Source organism: Capronia epimyces, assembly GCF_000585565.1.
Source record: "Capronia epimyces CBS 606.96 chromosome Unknown aczIQ-supercont1.7, whole genome shotgun sequence".
NCBI lineage: Eukaryota > Fungi > Ascomycota > Eurotiomycetes > Chaetothyriales > Herpotrichiellaceae > Capronia > Capronia epimyces.
Genome location: NW_006912910.1, coordinates 999,310 through 1,013,428, shown reverse-complemented (window position 1 = coordinate 1,013,428; position 14,119 = coordinate 999,310). Strand labels below are relative to the sequence as shown.

The 14,119-nt window shown below is 54.4% G+C and overlaps 3 protein-coding genes across 3 annotated transcripts; 1 reads left to right on the top strand and 2 right to left on the bottom strand.

Moving 5' to 3' along the window:
- Positions 1 to 449: 449 nt before the first annotated feature.
- Positions 450 to 4,166, bottom strand: A1O3_08165 (uncharacterized protein; the record flags this gene model as incomplete). Its single annotated transcript, XM_007738264.1, has 1 exon — positions 450 to 4,166. One exon carries the CDS (start codon positions 4,164 to 4,166, stop codon positions 450 to 452), a length of 3,717 nt encoding a protein of 1,238 aa, XP_007736454.1.
- A 578-nt stretch (positions 4,167 to 4,744) lies between these two features.
- Positions 4,745 to 7,897, bottom strand: A1O3_08164 (uncharacterized protein; the record flags this gene model as incomplete). Its single annotated transcript, XM_007738263.1, has 5 exons — positions 4,745 to 5,697; positions 5,752 to 6,147; positions 6,198 to 7,262; positions 7,314 to 7,606; positions 7,671 to 7,897. 5 exons carry the CDS (start codon positions 7,895 to 7,897, stop codon positions 4,745 to 4,747), a joined length of 2,934 nt encoding a protein of 977 aa, XP_007736453.1.
- Positions 7,898 to 10,363: 2,466 nt separating this feature from the next.
- On the top strand, positions 10,364 to 11,296 carry A1O3_08163 (uncharacterized protein; the record flags this gene model as incomplete). Its single annotated transcript, XM_007738262.1, has 1 exon — positions 10,364 to 11,296. The coding sequence occupies one exon, from the start codon at positions 10,364 to 10,366 to the stop codon at positions 11,294 to 11,296; it is 933 nt and encodes a 310-aa protein (XP_007736452.1).
- Positions 11,297 to 14,119: the final 2,823 nt, after the last annotated feature.

The following is a 14,119-nucleotide window of genomic DNA, read 5'->3' as shown; positions in this document are numbered from 1 at the left end:
AGGTTGGAGGTTCGAGGTTGGAGGTTCGAGGTTGGAGGTTCGAGGTTGGAGGTTCGAGGTTGGAGGTTGGAGGTTGGAGGACAGATACCCATGCCGCAGGCAGAAAGCGAAAGGTCATAAAGTTCTTGGTTGGCGGGGGCTAGGGCCTAAGCCCGAGGCTGAAGTTCAGCCTCGCCCCAGGCTAAGGTGCTCTCTGTTTCCTAGACCTGGAAGGTATTGTCAATCAATCAGGCTGCCCCGACACACAGGAAACGAAATCCAAGAGTTAGGCCTGGTATACATCGGCCCCTTATTTATGTTGCTACACCAAGTTGCTATGCTGCCTCAGGTGCCGGTGCCGGTGCCGGTGCCGGTGCCGGTCATCTCCCCTGATGTTTCCGCCTCTCCGTCAAGATGCATCTAGTTCATGAACACCGCCGTCCGTGAGCGTGAACGTGAGCTTGCTCCCATCATTCGTCTTCTTCGCTCTCCCCCCCAGCGGCCTCGCCAGGTCTCGTCGACGCGACAGCATCGTTCCCACCTGCCTCTTCCTCTTCGTCTTCATCGTCCGAGTCGTCGTCGGCGATGGTTCGGAGCTGTTTTCTCTGTCTCATTCGTGGCTGAGGTCGGCCCCCCTCATCTCCTTGATCATCGTCCCCTCGGTCTACCATCTTCTCGTCGCCATCGGGCCCGTCGGAGGGTGGTGTCTGCGCCGCTGCGTCAGGAGTCGGCACCGCGTCCGGCTCATCGTCCAATTCCGAATCCGAATCGACGACAACGGCGGCCGACTTGTACCGGCCATTCTTTTTGGGCTGCCTCGACGTGGTCTTGCGCTCCAACTTTCTCCTCTTCTTTTTCCGCTTTTCGCCCGGCGCTTCGTTGTCCGAACCGCTCATCGGAGTCCTCGAAACCGTCCGTTCACTTTTGCCATCAAGGTCGCCATCATCTTCAATAAACCCATCCTCGTCATCTCTCTTCTTTCGCTTGGCTCCTCCTTTCTTGGCTTTGCGCCTGACTCGGTCGCCAGTCTCGTCGTCGTCGGTGTATTCGGCAGCTTCTCGTGCCAGAGCTTCGGCGCGCACTTGCTCGGCAAGCCTTTCCGTTTCCTCGATGATCTTCCGGCGCTCTTCTGCAATCCTCCTCGCACGCTCTTCATCCTCTTCTCGGCGCCTCCTCGCCGCTTCTTCTCGCCTGCGAAGTTCTTCTTGGCGTTTCTGCTTGGCTTCCTCCAATTTCGCGGCGTTTTCATTCTCGTAGGTTGCCTGCCTGGCCCGCTGTCGTTCGAGCTGGTTCCTCATGGTGTTCCGGCCCATGGCCGCGCGCTGCTCGAGTGCAGAGCGCGGGTACGGCGGCTGTTTATGTCGAGCAACACGCTCGAAAGTCTCAATCGCTGCTTCGAGACCTACAATAGCAGCATCCACATCCTCCAAAGTACGATCGGTTTCCTTGGCTTGATTGACGTGCTGTGCAATCTGGAACTGAATGAAGGCGACGTTGAATTGCAGATGAGGAGAATCCGGCTGAGTCGCCAGTGCACGCTTCATGTAATCAAGAGCCGTGCTGAGCGCAGGGATGGACCGATCAGCCTTGCCTTTCAACAGTAACGCCCTCGACAGACAGGCGAGCAACTGGGCATTCTCGCCCTTTCCTTCTTTTCGAAGAGCAATCTCGTAATTGTCGATGGCACGTTGATATTGGCGCAGCTCGGTCAAAACATGCCCCAGGTTGGCGTTCACAGAAGCATCACGGAGAGTGTCCTTGACCTTGGTGAAGATTTGCAATGCATCCGAATATGCCTTCTTGTCGTCACACAATGCAATCGCAACACCCTGCGCCGCGTAGGCGTTCTTAGGATCCAGCTGCAGCGCTTTGTCGAAGAATTCGTACGCCTTGGAATACATCTTGCTTCGCTTCTCCTTTTCCTGCTCCGTATTCCGGGGAAGGTCCCTTGCGATGGCAAGATGGACGTTGCCCATGCCGGTGAGAGAGTAGAGGTCGTGCTTGTCATAACCCTGCAGGGTATGTTTGTAGTGTCGATACTCCACGTCTTCCGCGACATTGTTGGTTTTCTTCTTCGCACTATGATGGTACCAACCCATCAGCGCTCGGACCTCAGTGTTGCCATAGTCGCTCTGATATACAGCATGGATCTTTCTTGGCCCTTCATCTCGGGGCGACGTCTCCAAAGTCATGAACGCTAGCCGGGCCGAAGCATCCGTGTAGTCGGAATGTCGGGCAAGAAGGCCTTCATACACCTTCTGTGCCTCAGCGGCCAGGTCCAGTGCTTCATAAGTTCGGGCCAAGTTGTAGGATATTGTAGTCACAAGCGCATCCGTGTCACTATTGTCGACTTCGTCAGAACCCATCTTGTCCTCCTCCACGGCCTTCTTCTCAGCCTCTTGTTTCTCGGTGAGCTTGACGCAGGCGTTCAATGCAATCTGGAATGTCTCGCGGGCAAGCGGGTACGATTCTTGACTGTAGAGGAAGCAAGCCATGTTGTTCAGAAGCTGTGGAGGGATATACTCTCGTAGCTGGGAGATGTACGTCGCCTCGTCTTCGCTTAGATCCGGCTTGTCCTCGTCGGGGATTTTCTCCAGTTGCATCGCCTCGACCTGTTGCAGACACTTTAAGCTTTCCACGGGATTCTCCTGCTCGTAGAGACGCGCCAAATAGAGCAACACCGACTCGTCGGGTTTGGTCCGGGATTTCTCCTCCTTCCAGGTTTTCCGGACGTTCTCCAGAAGCGTAATTGCTTTACGGGCAGATGCCGCTTTCTCCTCTTTCGTGGCAGTGCCCTGGACCGAGAAGGCTTCTTCGGCATAGATGCAACCCAAGAGGGTCATGGCTTCCACATACCGATTGAGTTGGCCAAGTGACTCCAGGCGGAACTTGGCCCCCTGGATGTCCCGTGTCTGCACCATGATTTGGATAAGACCAAATTTGGCCGGAAAGTAGCCTTTGTCGAGACCGCCTCTTGCCTGATCCGCTCGGGTATAGAAGTCGTTCGCCTTGACCAGGTCGCCCTTGCTGTGCTCTTTGCGGGCCAATAAGTACCACCCGTCACTGGCGATGGCGTTGATGTCGGTCTGCTCGATGGCCTTGCGTGCCAGAGGTTCGACCGTCTCATATCGACCGGTGAGTAAGAAGTAGCTCGCAAAAGTTGCGCAGCTGAGTGGGAAGTTCTTGTCGATGGTATAGGCCTTCTTTGTATGGTCAATCATGGCCTTTTTGTACAGGACGTTGAATTGAGGGTCGGATGCAGGATATTTGGTACTCTCGTGCAAATAGTAGACTCCCAGGAGGGCATGCGCAACTTTGGACTCCGGATTCAATGCAAGTGATCTTTCCCACGCTATCTTGGCTCGTTCCTGAAATCCCAGCTGCCAGAGACAACAACCGATGCCTATACGAGGATCCGGATCGGTGAGACCCGGCATTTTTGACAGGACTTCTTGGTATGTGTGTAGGGCTGGACCAAATTGCTTGAGGAGATACAGTGCTCTTGCCCGTCCCATCGCGGCCATCATGTTGCGGCCATCAGAAGCCCTTAGAGCATCGTCGAAGCATTTCAAGGCCTGTTTGAGAGATTCTGCTCTTTCTGCCTCTGCCCCAGTCTTTGTAGAGGACTGCAAAGATGCCCGAAGAAGGAAGAGGATACCTCGCGTAAGGTACAGAGGAGGGTACGCAGGGTTTATCCGAAGGGCATCATTGATGGTCGAGGTGGCCTCTCGCAGGTAGTGGTCTTTGGTTTTCGCGTCGGATGACGGCTGAGACTCTGGCAAGACGCGAGGTGCTTGTCTGCTCTTGAGGAGGTTTAGCCAGGCTAGACATGTTAGGAGGCTGAGCCTCTCTTTTGGGCCGCTCCGGGATAAAGATCCCAAACCCTTGATCAAGATCTCAACTGCATGGTCGATTTGCGCCTGTTTCGCATAGGCCAGCGCAATTACAATCCACAGATTTTTGGCGGCCTTTTCGTTCTCGAGCAGTTGACAGAGTTCCGTCGGGTCGTCTAGATGGTCCTCGAGGTTCACTTCGACTGCTTCGTCGGCATCGAGGCCTCCCGACACGGGAATGTCAATGGCGGAGGGAATGTCAGCAAAGCGTGACGCAGAAGTGACCCCTCCTGCAGTCGCAGTCGCATTCGAGTTGCTCGCAGCGCTGCCGTTGCCAACAGCCACTGCAGCCATCTTGAGTATGGGTTGCTGAGGGTCAAGGGAGAGAGTCAAGCGGAAGTATGAATAGAGCTCGCGATCAAGGCATATCCGGGGCGGATGACAGGTGAGAGAATCATCTGAAAGGGGAGGGAAGTTCAGAAGCGAAGGAGGTGAGGTGTCAACACGCAGAGGAAGAGAGAAGAAGCGCGACCGCGCGCAGTCCAAAGGCGAAGTGAATGCGAGGTTGCAAGTTCGCCGGGGGTGGCATCGCAAAACTTCTCGGCTAAGATGCCCGACACAAAGATCGCGTGCCAAGATATGAAGCGGCTAACCTTTTGGGGCGATAAGTGTCCTCTAATAGAATGCGGCGCATATACGGAGGAGTACCAGCACTGGGAGCGCCGGCACACATGAACATACTGTACGGTCGAGCCCAAGGCATGAAGATGTACAATCATAGGCCTAGCTTTCCATCACAAGTCACAGAAGTAGCTGCGGGCGTACATGTACTTTTGGAAGTCCTGGGTCATGGATTATGATTATAACGGACTGGTACCATAGAGCCATCGGTCTATCTGGTTGGCTGGATTTCACCACTCTATTCCCTCGTCTCAGTAGCGTAGTCGGTCCACGTCAAAGACTAGACGACTAGCCTCGAGATTGATCCTTATTGTTCCTTTCTCATCGATGGTGACATACTCATCTGTGGTAGGGATCACTTTTTCACTATGCTCCACCTCTTGTTGACTGATCCCGCCTGGATCGCGCGGGATCCATAGATGCGGCGGCTTCGCGAAGAATGACGGGGGATAGTAAATGTCCCGTTCGATCTCCTCGGGATACGTTGGATCCGGGAGATCACATGGCAACATACGGCGGAGAACCGTATAGTCCGAATAGATCTCGGGGTGCAGCCATCGGAGAAGGAAGTTGGATTTCTGGGCCGGGTCGGGAGAGATCCATCGCATCCAGAATGACCCAAGCACATTCAAGGTCGTGTGCACCTCAGGCGGCAAGTCCTTCCTGACCTTCTGCTTCAGCCAGGACTTGATCCCGCCTCCTAGAGCGTTCATCGCCCCGTCTGCGCCTTCGACAGCCCGGGTCTCACCGAGGATGTGCTCGTCTGTATCCGTGGCGAAATCTCCCAGAGGTGCAAGCTGCTCCTGGTCTGTGCCCTTGTCAGCCGTCATATGCTGCTGCTGTGGATGCTTTGACAACAAGTGCTCATCCTCCTCTACTGTCAAACTCTTAGGAAGACTCCAAAGCAGAGGACCCAGGGCATCCAGAAGTGACACATGCACCAAGGCCGTGACGATCAACAGGCCGACAGTCAAAATGACAGGTCCAAAGGCGCCTCGCAAAGAGAACAATCCGATCATGCAGATCTCCGAGAAGTACAGCCCCACCAGCATCTGCATCAGCGCGCGAGGGTAGACGAGGCCTCGAGTGTCGATCTCCGAGTCGTAAACATAAATCAAATTATATCGGTATACGACGAGCAAGAAAGCGGCCCCGACCGCGGCGAAGCCAAGGATGATAGGCGCTATCAATGCATAGCTGATGGCTGCACATGGTTTCTTAGTTCTCGTCTGACGATCATAAGGAGGATGGTACGTACTGATCACACCTAGATTGGTATAGACAGGGAAGACCGCTCCCCAATGGATTCGTTGCAAACGGTGCCATCTCACATAGGTTTTTCTGGGGCTGTTGGAAAATCGCTGCACGACATGAAACTTGAACAGGTTAGAGAACTGGACCAGCCCTGAGGAGCCGAGGGCGAGGCTTTGCAGTAGAAAATATGAGAGATAAAAATTAGATGCTTTGGGTAGATTCTGCGACAGGAGGTCCTTGGCTGTTGTTGGATCCTCAAGCAGCTTGGTGACGGCAGCTGACGCGGCGGAAGTCAAGGTAGTAATCAAGAAGACTTGTACGACCTGGAAGGCGAAATAGGCGTGTTGGGTATAGAGCTCAATCCTGGCCAGCGTCGGCATGCCAGCAAGTCTGGCACAATCTACCCGAAAAGTCAGCAGCGACCTCTCATCGGAAGGCTTGGGGACGCACATCTCAAGATACCCGGAACGATGCTCATCAGCAAAGACAGTGCTAGGGCTGGGAGGACACCACTCAAGACCCCTTTGACGACGCTGGGAAGGTCGCCGATCCATTTCAAGAAACTGACTTTTTCCGATAGGTACTCGATATTGGAGATTGTCCCCACCAGTGCGGACGGAATGGCCCAGAAGATGATCATGGCCGTGATGAGGCCCATCATGAAGAACCGGCGGATGATGCTCTGCCACCAAGACATGGACAGGGAGTCCCATACTATTTCGAACGGTCTGACCCCGAGGTACCGCTGAGACATGTGGAGGGGACGGTGATGGGTCAGGGTTTGATATGCATTCTGCGCATCTGTGTGCGTTTCAAATTCGACAAAGGCCGACGGCATCATGTTTCGAGTTTCGAATATTTGCTGTCGCCGAACCTGGGCGATTTTGGAGTTCAACTTCTTGATCTGCAACCTGGTCCATTTGATCGTGTCGACACGTCTACCGTAATTGCCGATCGGTCGATGATGAGGTCGCGAGCTGTGGGAGATCCATTGCGACGCTACCGAGCCGTTCACATCTGGAAGCGACTGCTCCGGACCACTCGCCGCGCTACTACTAGCAGGCGATTGTGCACCGTCCGAGATTTTGACGGTTTTTGAATCGTGTGATGCCGACCTGGGTGTTTGTGCGATTTCATCCGAGCCACTTTCGAGCTGAGGCGAGGCATGGTACAGTTGCTTTTCGTCCTCGCTCTTGGCCTTCTGAAGGGCCTTTGTCCTGGCGGCATTGGCCGTTCGAATTAGCGTGAATTCGGCACGCTCAAGGCGCAGGGCTGTTTGCTCTCTCTCTTTGACCAGTCTATCGAGTTCGGGGGTGCTCTGGGGGATCCAGATTCGCTTGACGGAATTGCCGAGCATCCATCTAAGTCGGTCTTCTTGGAGATATTGGCGGGGCACGTTCATGTAGAGTACGGTTCGAGAAGATAGTCGATTGGCGTAGTAAGGCGATAGAAGATAGGCCTGACGGAGATTGATGTAGTAAATGCATTCTCGAGAGATCATGTAGAGTATGAAGACTGCGAGGCGAATTATTAGAACCCACCCACAACGGCTAGGGATTGACCTACGGAAGTAGACCCAGGCCAGCAAGGCGTGGGCATACAATCTTCTGGCGCTCACGACGTTACCCAGTGTCAAGCGGTCCAGTTCTGTGTTGCCGCCGCCCCCGGTGGCGTGCAGAGGGATCAGAATCGGCCATAGCAATGCGACGCCCACCAGGCATATTATACACAGCACTCGGAGAAAGCGGAGGAGCAGGAAGCCGTCGAGGGAGGAGTGGTGTAAGACAAAGGTCGGAGGAATGCGAACGAAGTCTCGGATCCAGTTGAACCATCCTGTGGGTAGGGGCGCGCTTCTTTCACTGGAAGCACAGCCATTAGTCACGAAGCGAACCGAGACAGCCACGGGACAGATGGGAGACCTACTGAGGTTCCAGGCTTTTCAGCAGGCTCCTGGGAGAGTAGACACGCGGGCACTTGCGTCGCAGGACAAAGAAAATGATGATGCATAGCGCTGCCCAGATGAGCACAGGAACCAGGGTTGCCAGCAAACTGCCGGTGGAAGATGAGTTGGTGCCAGCAATCTGGCGTGAGAGACCTGGGCTCGTGGAGTTGTCGCGCGCAGAGCCGACGCGCGGGTCAGTGGTGTCCATCGAAGGGAGTCATTGAGGCAGGATCCGAGCGTATCGATGGCTATGGCCACACGCTCATGAATCCAGAGGAATGAATATCCGTACAGCAGGGAGGAAAGAGAAGACAGCGATAGTGATATTGAGGCTCCGGGTGATCCAACCAAGCTTTTGACTGGATTGGGGCGCAGGCTAGTTTGCCGCTGCCAGATAGGTGCCAGGAAGCCAAACCAAGAGGGAGGAGAAAGTTCGAGGCCGTGGAAGAATTTCCACTCCGTCCAAAGTTTGCTGTACGGAGACAGTTTTAGGCCCTGACCCACCGAATGCGCCCATTGTCCGGGGGTTCCTTGTAAAGCCCTTAGGCTAAGAAACCTACCTAGGCAGGTAGCCAGGTCAAAGCCTGGTTAGGGAAGCTCTAGCCTGGGCGGCCTTAAGCTTAGGCTCCTAAGCCCAAGGATTAGGCAAGGATAAGGATTAGGTAAGGATAAGGAGGCGCGTCCTAAGCGGTTGATATGCATGACAGTACGGAATACGGAGTACTGTACCTACCTACCTACCTTAGGCACCTACTAGGCACCTACAGGTACCTTAGGTCATCACTCTTTGTTCCCAGGTGTTCTGGCCGAATGTTTGGCAGGGCAGCAAATATTTAAATAGCAGCCTCGCTTTGCCGGTTAGGTGGCACCTAGGTGGGTGAGACACCAATTCGTAGGTGATGTCTGCTAGGATACCGGATCCATATTTCCGCCTCATCGTTCAAGTTGGCTGTTCATCTGTCATCTGGTGATGAAGGCATCCATTGGGCATGGAGGGGCTCCTAAGGCTCCTTAGGCCTGGTTTAGCGCCCCGTTCACGTAAACTCCCAAGATTTGGGTGTGGTGGCACTGGTGGGCGTTTGTCTGTCAGTCTGTCAGCAGTTGGTGGACGCGTTGGGGGGCAGGGGGGGCACTGGGTAGCTGCCAGCAGTCCCCTTTCCTATAGAGTAATTATGTTACTATTAGTACTGTGCCAGTCACCTGATAATAGCCAGTAGAGGTGAGTTAGGTAGGAGTACTGCGGAGTACAGTACAAGTAGGTACTTGTACACTGTCCGGATACTCTGTACCCTAACCCTAACCCTAACCCTAACCCTAGCCTCCGGCAGCGTGTGAGGTTCTCAGTTTATCATCACCCTCCGTTGCAAAGATGGGTCTCTAGAACTGAAGAGAGCCAGATGCACGGTCCCCAGGGGTGCAACAGGGTCAACGGTCAACTCACCCAGGTCTCCCGGATATACATATACAGGCGTGAGTGACATTTCGGATCAAGACACGCCACGCCCAGGCCGTGACAGCTCCGAGACAGTCCAGTGACATGCGAGACATGCGAGACATGCGAGACTTCCTGGATACGTGTACATGACATGTGTACCGTAGTAAGAAAGCAGCAAGGCGCGATATGAAGACGCTCGAGTACAGACCTCCGTACTACCTAGTACTACTAGTACTAGTGACTTGTGCGTCTCAGGAGCCCGGCAACGTGTATTCTCTCGCTTACTGCAAGCACGAGACATGTCACTTTGCTGATAGCATACTCCGCATACGTCTAATCAGGTGTAGCAGTCAACCTAGGGCTCTCTCGAATTGGGGTTTGAGGAAATTCAATTCCATTTGCACGACTTGCCGTCGCCTTGTCCCAGTCCCGGTCCCAGATCTCCTGCTTCAAGCTGGAACCGCCGCCCACGGGAGAGGATTCCAAGGTAAGGACATTTCCTCATCCAGGCCAGCCACGGTACTTAGCGAACTGTTCTTTTGAGTCATGGCCATCGCATCGCCCTTTACGTCAGGGAGATCATGGAGGTGGAGACTGTCTGTGGAAGATTCGACGTGCTTAGAGGCAAACTAAAGAGCAGAGAACGAGGCGAACTGCCACCACTACCTGCTGATATACTGAGTACTCTGTACACGGAAAGGTGCTCAGACGTCGACACACCGCATCAAGCGCCTCTCCCACTGGTCGCATGTCGGCGCCATCGACCCTTCGAGATGATGGTGATGGTACAGTATCAAAATGACAGGCCGACTGAGCACAGAGCCTCGCAACCTCGGCGACTGGGCTACGACGTCCGTCTTGAGATAGACGAGATGGCCATATGCCATATGGTCAACCTCTGATCGTCCTTAATTTGCGCGCGCACACACACACACATACACACACATACACACACACATCCCCCCTCTGGGCTACACACCCGCTGCCCAATGCTTTATCAAGCGAGGCTCACAATCTCGCTTGGGCGAGGGACGTGTGTCTTTGCTGGCGACTCTCTGTATCCTCTCGAACAAGGTCCTTATAAGACACCACAAGAGAGCCATGGAGCCTCTGTTTGTTCTCCGCCCGCGTTCACTCTTACCGTAAGTCACTCGTTGGTCCAGTCACTCATTCATTCAGTCGTTTCTTCGTTTATTCGTTCATTCATTCCTTCATTCTTTCATTCACCCGTTACTCAAAATGCGGATCTCGCCATGGGCGGGCTTGTTGCTGCTCGGCAACACCGTTCTTTCTCACGCAGTTCACGACAAGGCACCGAGGGCGTTGGCGACGATAACCCCGTGTCCGGCGGCACCTGTCTCGTTCGCGCCCCCGCCGATCACGGTCACCAGCCAGTATCAGGAGGTGTCGACCTGTGAGGCCAAAACGGCCTGCCTGAAGCGGAGGTGTACAACGCAATACTCCTATCATACCTACGACTATGTCTCGACCATCATCCCTGGCCCCGACTCTCCGATCACGGTGACCCGAACGGATCAGTCGGTGTTGATCTCGCACTCCTCCACCACCATTACCAGTACGGCGCTGGTGACCAAAGTTCGGTTTGGCCACCGGTTTACCGCTACAGCAACCGCCTACACCACTCAGGTCAAGGAATGGAGTGCGTTATACAAGGACATCGGCCCTCTGGCTCTGCCGGGATATGAGGGTAGCGGCCTCTGCCAGTCCTGCAAAGGTCCCCACGGCGAAAAGCGACAACAGCTCGAGGTGATCGAGTGTGTCAGCCATCCGAAAGGGCCCACGGTGTGCAGGGGAGGCGTCGAGGACTGGATCTATATCCCAGCTCCCACTTCCACCTCCAAGGCCACGGCGGTCTGCTCGTCCAAGGCAGTTGCCCCCTCCGCGGGTACCTTTATCTTCGCATTCCCCCAGCACGCGCCCCCGGCTGTGATCCACGTCCCGGCGAGGACGGTCACGTATACGGTCGGAGGCCCTCATCCGGGTGTGGCCACCACCACGCTGACCGAGACGGTCACTACTCTCCCGGGACGAGACTGGACGGCCTTTGTAACCCGCAGCTTTGTGCGACCAACCACGTTCGACTTCACCGTGACGGTCACCAAGACCATCTTCTATACGGTCCCGCCCTGGGTGGCACCGTGGCCCACGTGAGTTCCCTGTCCCGACGCGACTCTTCTGTCTCATCTACTGATCCTGATCTTCTCCAGGTCTTCCTCAGTCCCCGTGCCTCACGGCTGGGGCGACTGGACGGTGTCACCGACCACCTCCACCTCAGCCGCAGGTGCCTGGTCAACTTCTTCGACCACCTCCACCTCCACCTCTTCGGCAGCGGCAGCTTCGTCGTCGTCATCGTCGTCATCCTCTAGCTTGATCACGAGTCTCTCCTCTCTGTCATCGACCTCATCCGACGTAGGCCCCATTGGAGGAAGCACGTCGACTTCTTCCTCGACGTCGACGGCTGCAGCTTCGTCGTCATCGTCCAGCTCGAGCACGAGTACTTCCTCTCTGTCGTCTGACGTAGGCCCGATCGGAGGAAGCACGTCGACCAGTTCGACGAGCACTTCTTCCACTGTGGTTTCCAGTTCGACCAGTGTCTCGACTTCCGAGAGCACTTCCACGTCAAGTAGCCTAACCTCGTCGACATTGACTACTTCGACCACCACGTCCTCCACGTCCTCTGTGACCTCGCTGTCGTCTGCCACGACCGAGTCGTCTTCTGCAACCTCTGTCACCACCACGGCTGAGACCACCACAAGCTCTGCATCCAGTGCCTTTTCGACGACGTCCACGTCCACGTCCACCAGTGCGAGCACCGTCACCACCTCGGAGACTGAGACCACGACCAGCTCTACATCCAGCGAGTTGTTGACCACGACATCGTCTACCACTACCAGTGCGGGCACCAGTACTACGCTTACAACCAGTACCTCGGCGAGCACGACGGTGACTTCCAGCACAACCTCAACAACTCCCCAAGCGAGCGGCTTCTACCTCGAGGTTGGAGATATAAGTCCAACGCGCCGACGACGACAGGCAGCAAAACACTTTGTCGGGTTCGACGAGTCTGACACTGGAATCGTGGTTGAAGGCCACACTGACGCCGCCCTCTTCTTCCACGACCACGACGGCAGTCCGTTGATTTCGGACAACAAGTATGTCGGGACAGACAGTGATAGTTCATACGCACCCCTTATCCGGTCACTGACGCCGCCTGCTGGCTTTGTCTCATGGTCTTTCCCCAGCAACGTGAGTATCCTCGGTGGCTCAGCGGGGTTCTGTAATGAGGACGGCGTGATTACTGTCTTGCTGCCAGACGACTCCTGCAACAATCCCATCGAGGTTGTTCAAACTGGTAAGTGTGTTCGAGATGGACACCCTCCCTGAACTCCCCTGAATTTCCCTGACTAATATATATCTAGCCACTCCATCTGCCACCACCAGCTCTACAACCTCGACGCCGGCACCGACTACGACTACGACTTTGACCTCCACTACAGTTGAGACTACGACCACGCCAATTCCTACCACGACCACGACTACTACCGAAGAAACGACCACCACTACCACTAGTAGCACCACAACTGAGGAATCGACGACTACGACAACGCCTGCCGTCCCAACGACCACCACCACCACCACCACCACTACTACAGAGGAATTCACAACCACTAGCACTACTACAGAAGCACCAACCACCACTACGACCACCACCACCACCATCGAGGAATCGACCAGTACTACCACTACAGAAGCGTCGACGACAACCACCACCACTACTACAGAGGCGACCACTACTACCACTACAGAAGCGTCGACGACAACCAGCACCACTACTACAGAGGCGACCACTACTACCACTACAGAAGCATCGACGACAACTAGTACCACTACAGAGGCCACCACCACCACTACAGAAGCAACCACCACTACCACCATAGAGGCCACCACCACCACTACAGAAGCAACCACCACTACCACCACAGAGGCCACCACCACCACCACCACCACCACCACTACCCCTACCACAACAACGACGACGACCACTACCACCACTACCCCTACTACAACAACGACCACCACCGACACCACTACCACCACCACCACAGAATCAACCACGACCACAACGACGACGACGACGACGACGACCACCACCACCACCACCACCACGGCGGCCGCGTCCCCAACGACCGCGACGGGAGATTGTTCGGCTCAGCCCACTCCATTCGGCACATCCAACGGGGTCGAATTTACGCCCTATTGCGGAGTATGGTACCAGACGACGCGATCGATCTCGTTTTGGCCCAACTATACCTATGGCGCCTGTGCCGAACTATGCGCTACAACTTCCAACTGTTCTATGTTCTTCATGAATAACGCCGAGTGTGAGTTGTATCAGGGAACTCCTATACTTCAGGGAACTTCGGCGAATGTCAACACTGGCATTAAAATCTCTTCTTGAAAGAAGCCTGGCATTGGAGTCAGGGTTGAGCTTTCAGATCGTCTTCGTCGGCGGTTGAGCTTACTGATGGTCTTCAGTTGAGCTTCCTGATCGTCAGCGGTTGAGCTTTAGGCAGCCCTGGGGAGTGAGAGACGCTGGCTGGGTTTGTGTTTATGTTTATGTTATGACAAAGTGATGGTTTCGACATGTTTATGGATCAGTTCCAGTTCAAATTCCAATCCTAGTTCTAATTCCAGTTCCAGTAATTGGACTAGACTAGACTGGTGTATCTTATCTTATTGGGATCAGTATTAATAGTTCTATCTCTATTTCCATTCCATTCAAGTCAAGTCAAGTCAAGTCAATTCAATAGGTATGATATTGTACATATACATGTACCTATAGGTCTAGGATAGGTATCCCGAATACTTGGCCAGATATACTACTACTACTACTACTACTACTACTACTACTACTACTACTACTACTACTACTACTACTACTACTACTACTACTACTACTACTACTACTACTAC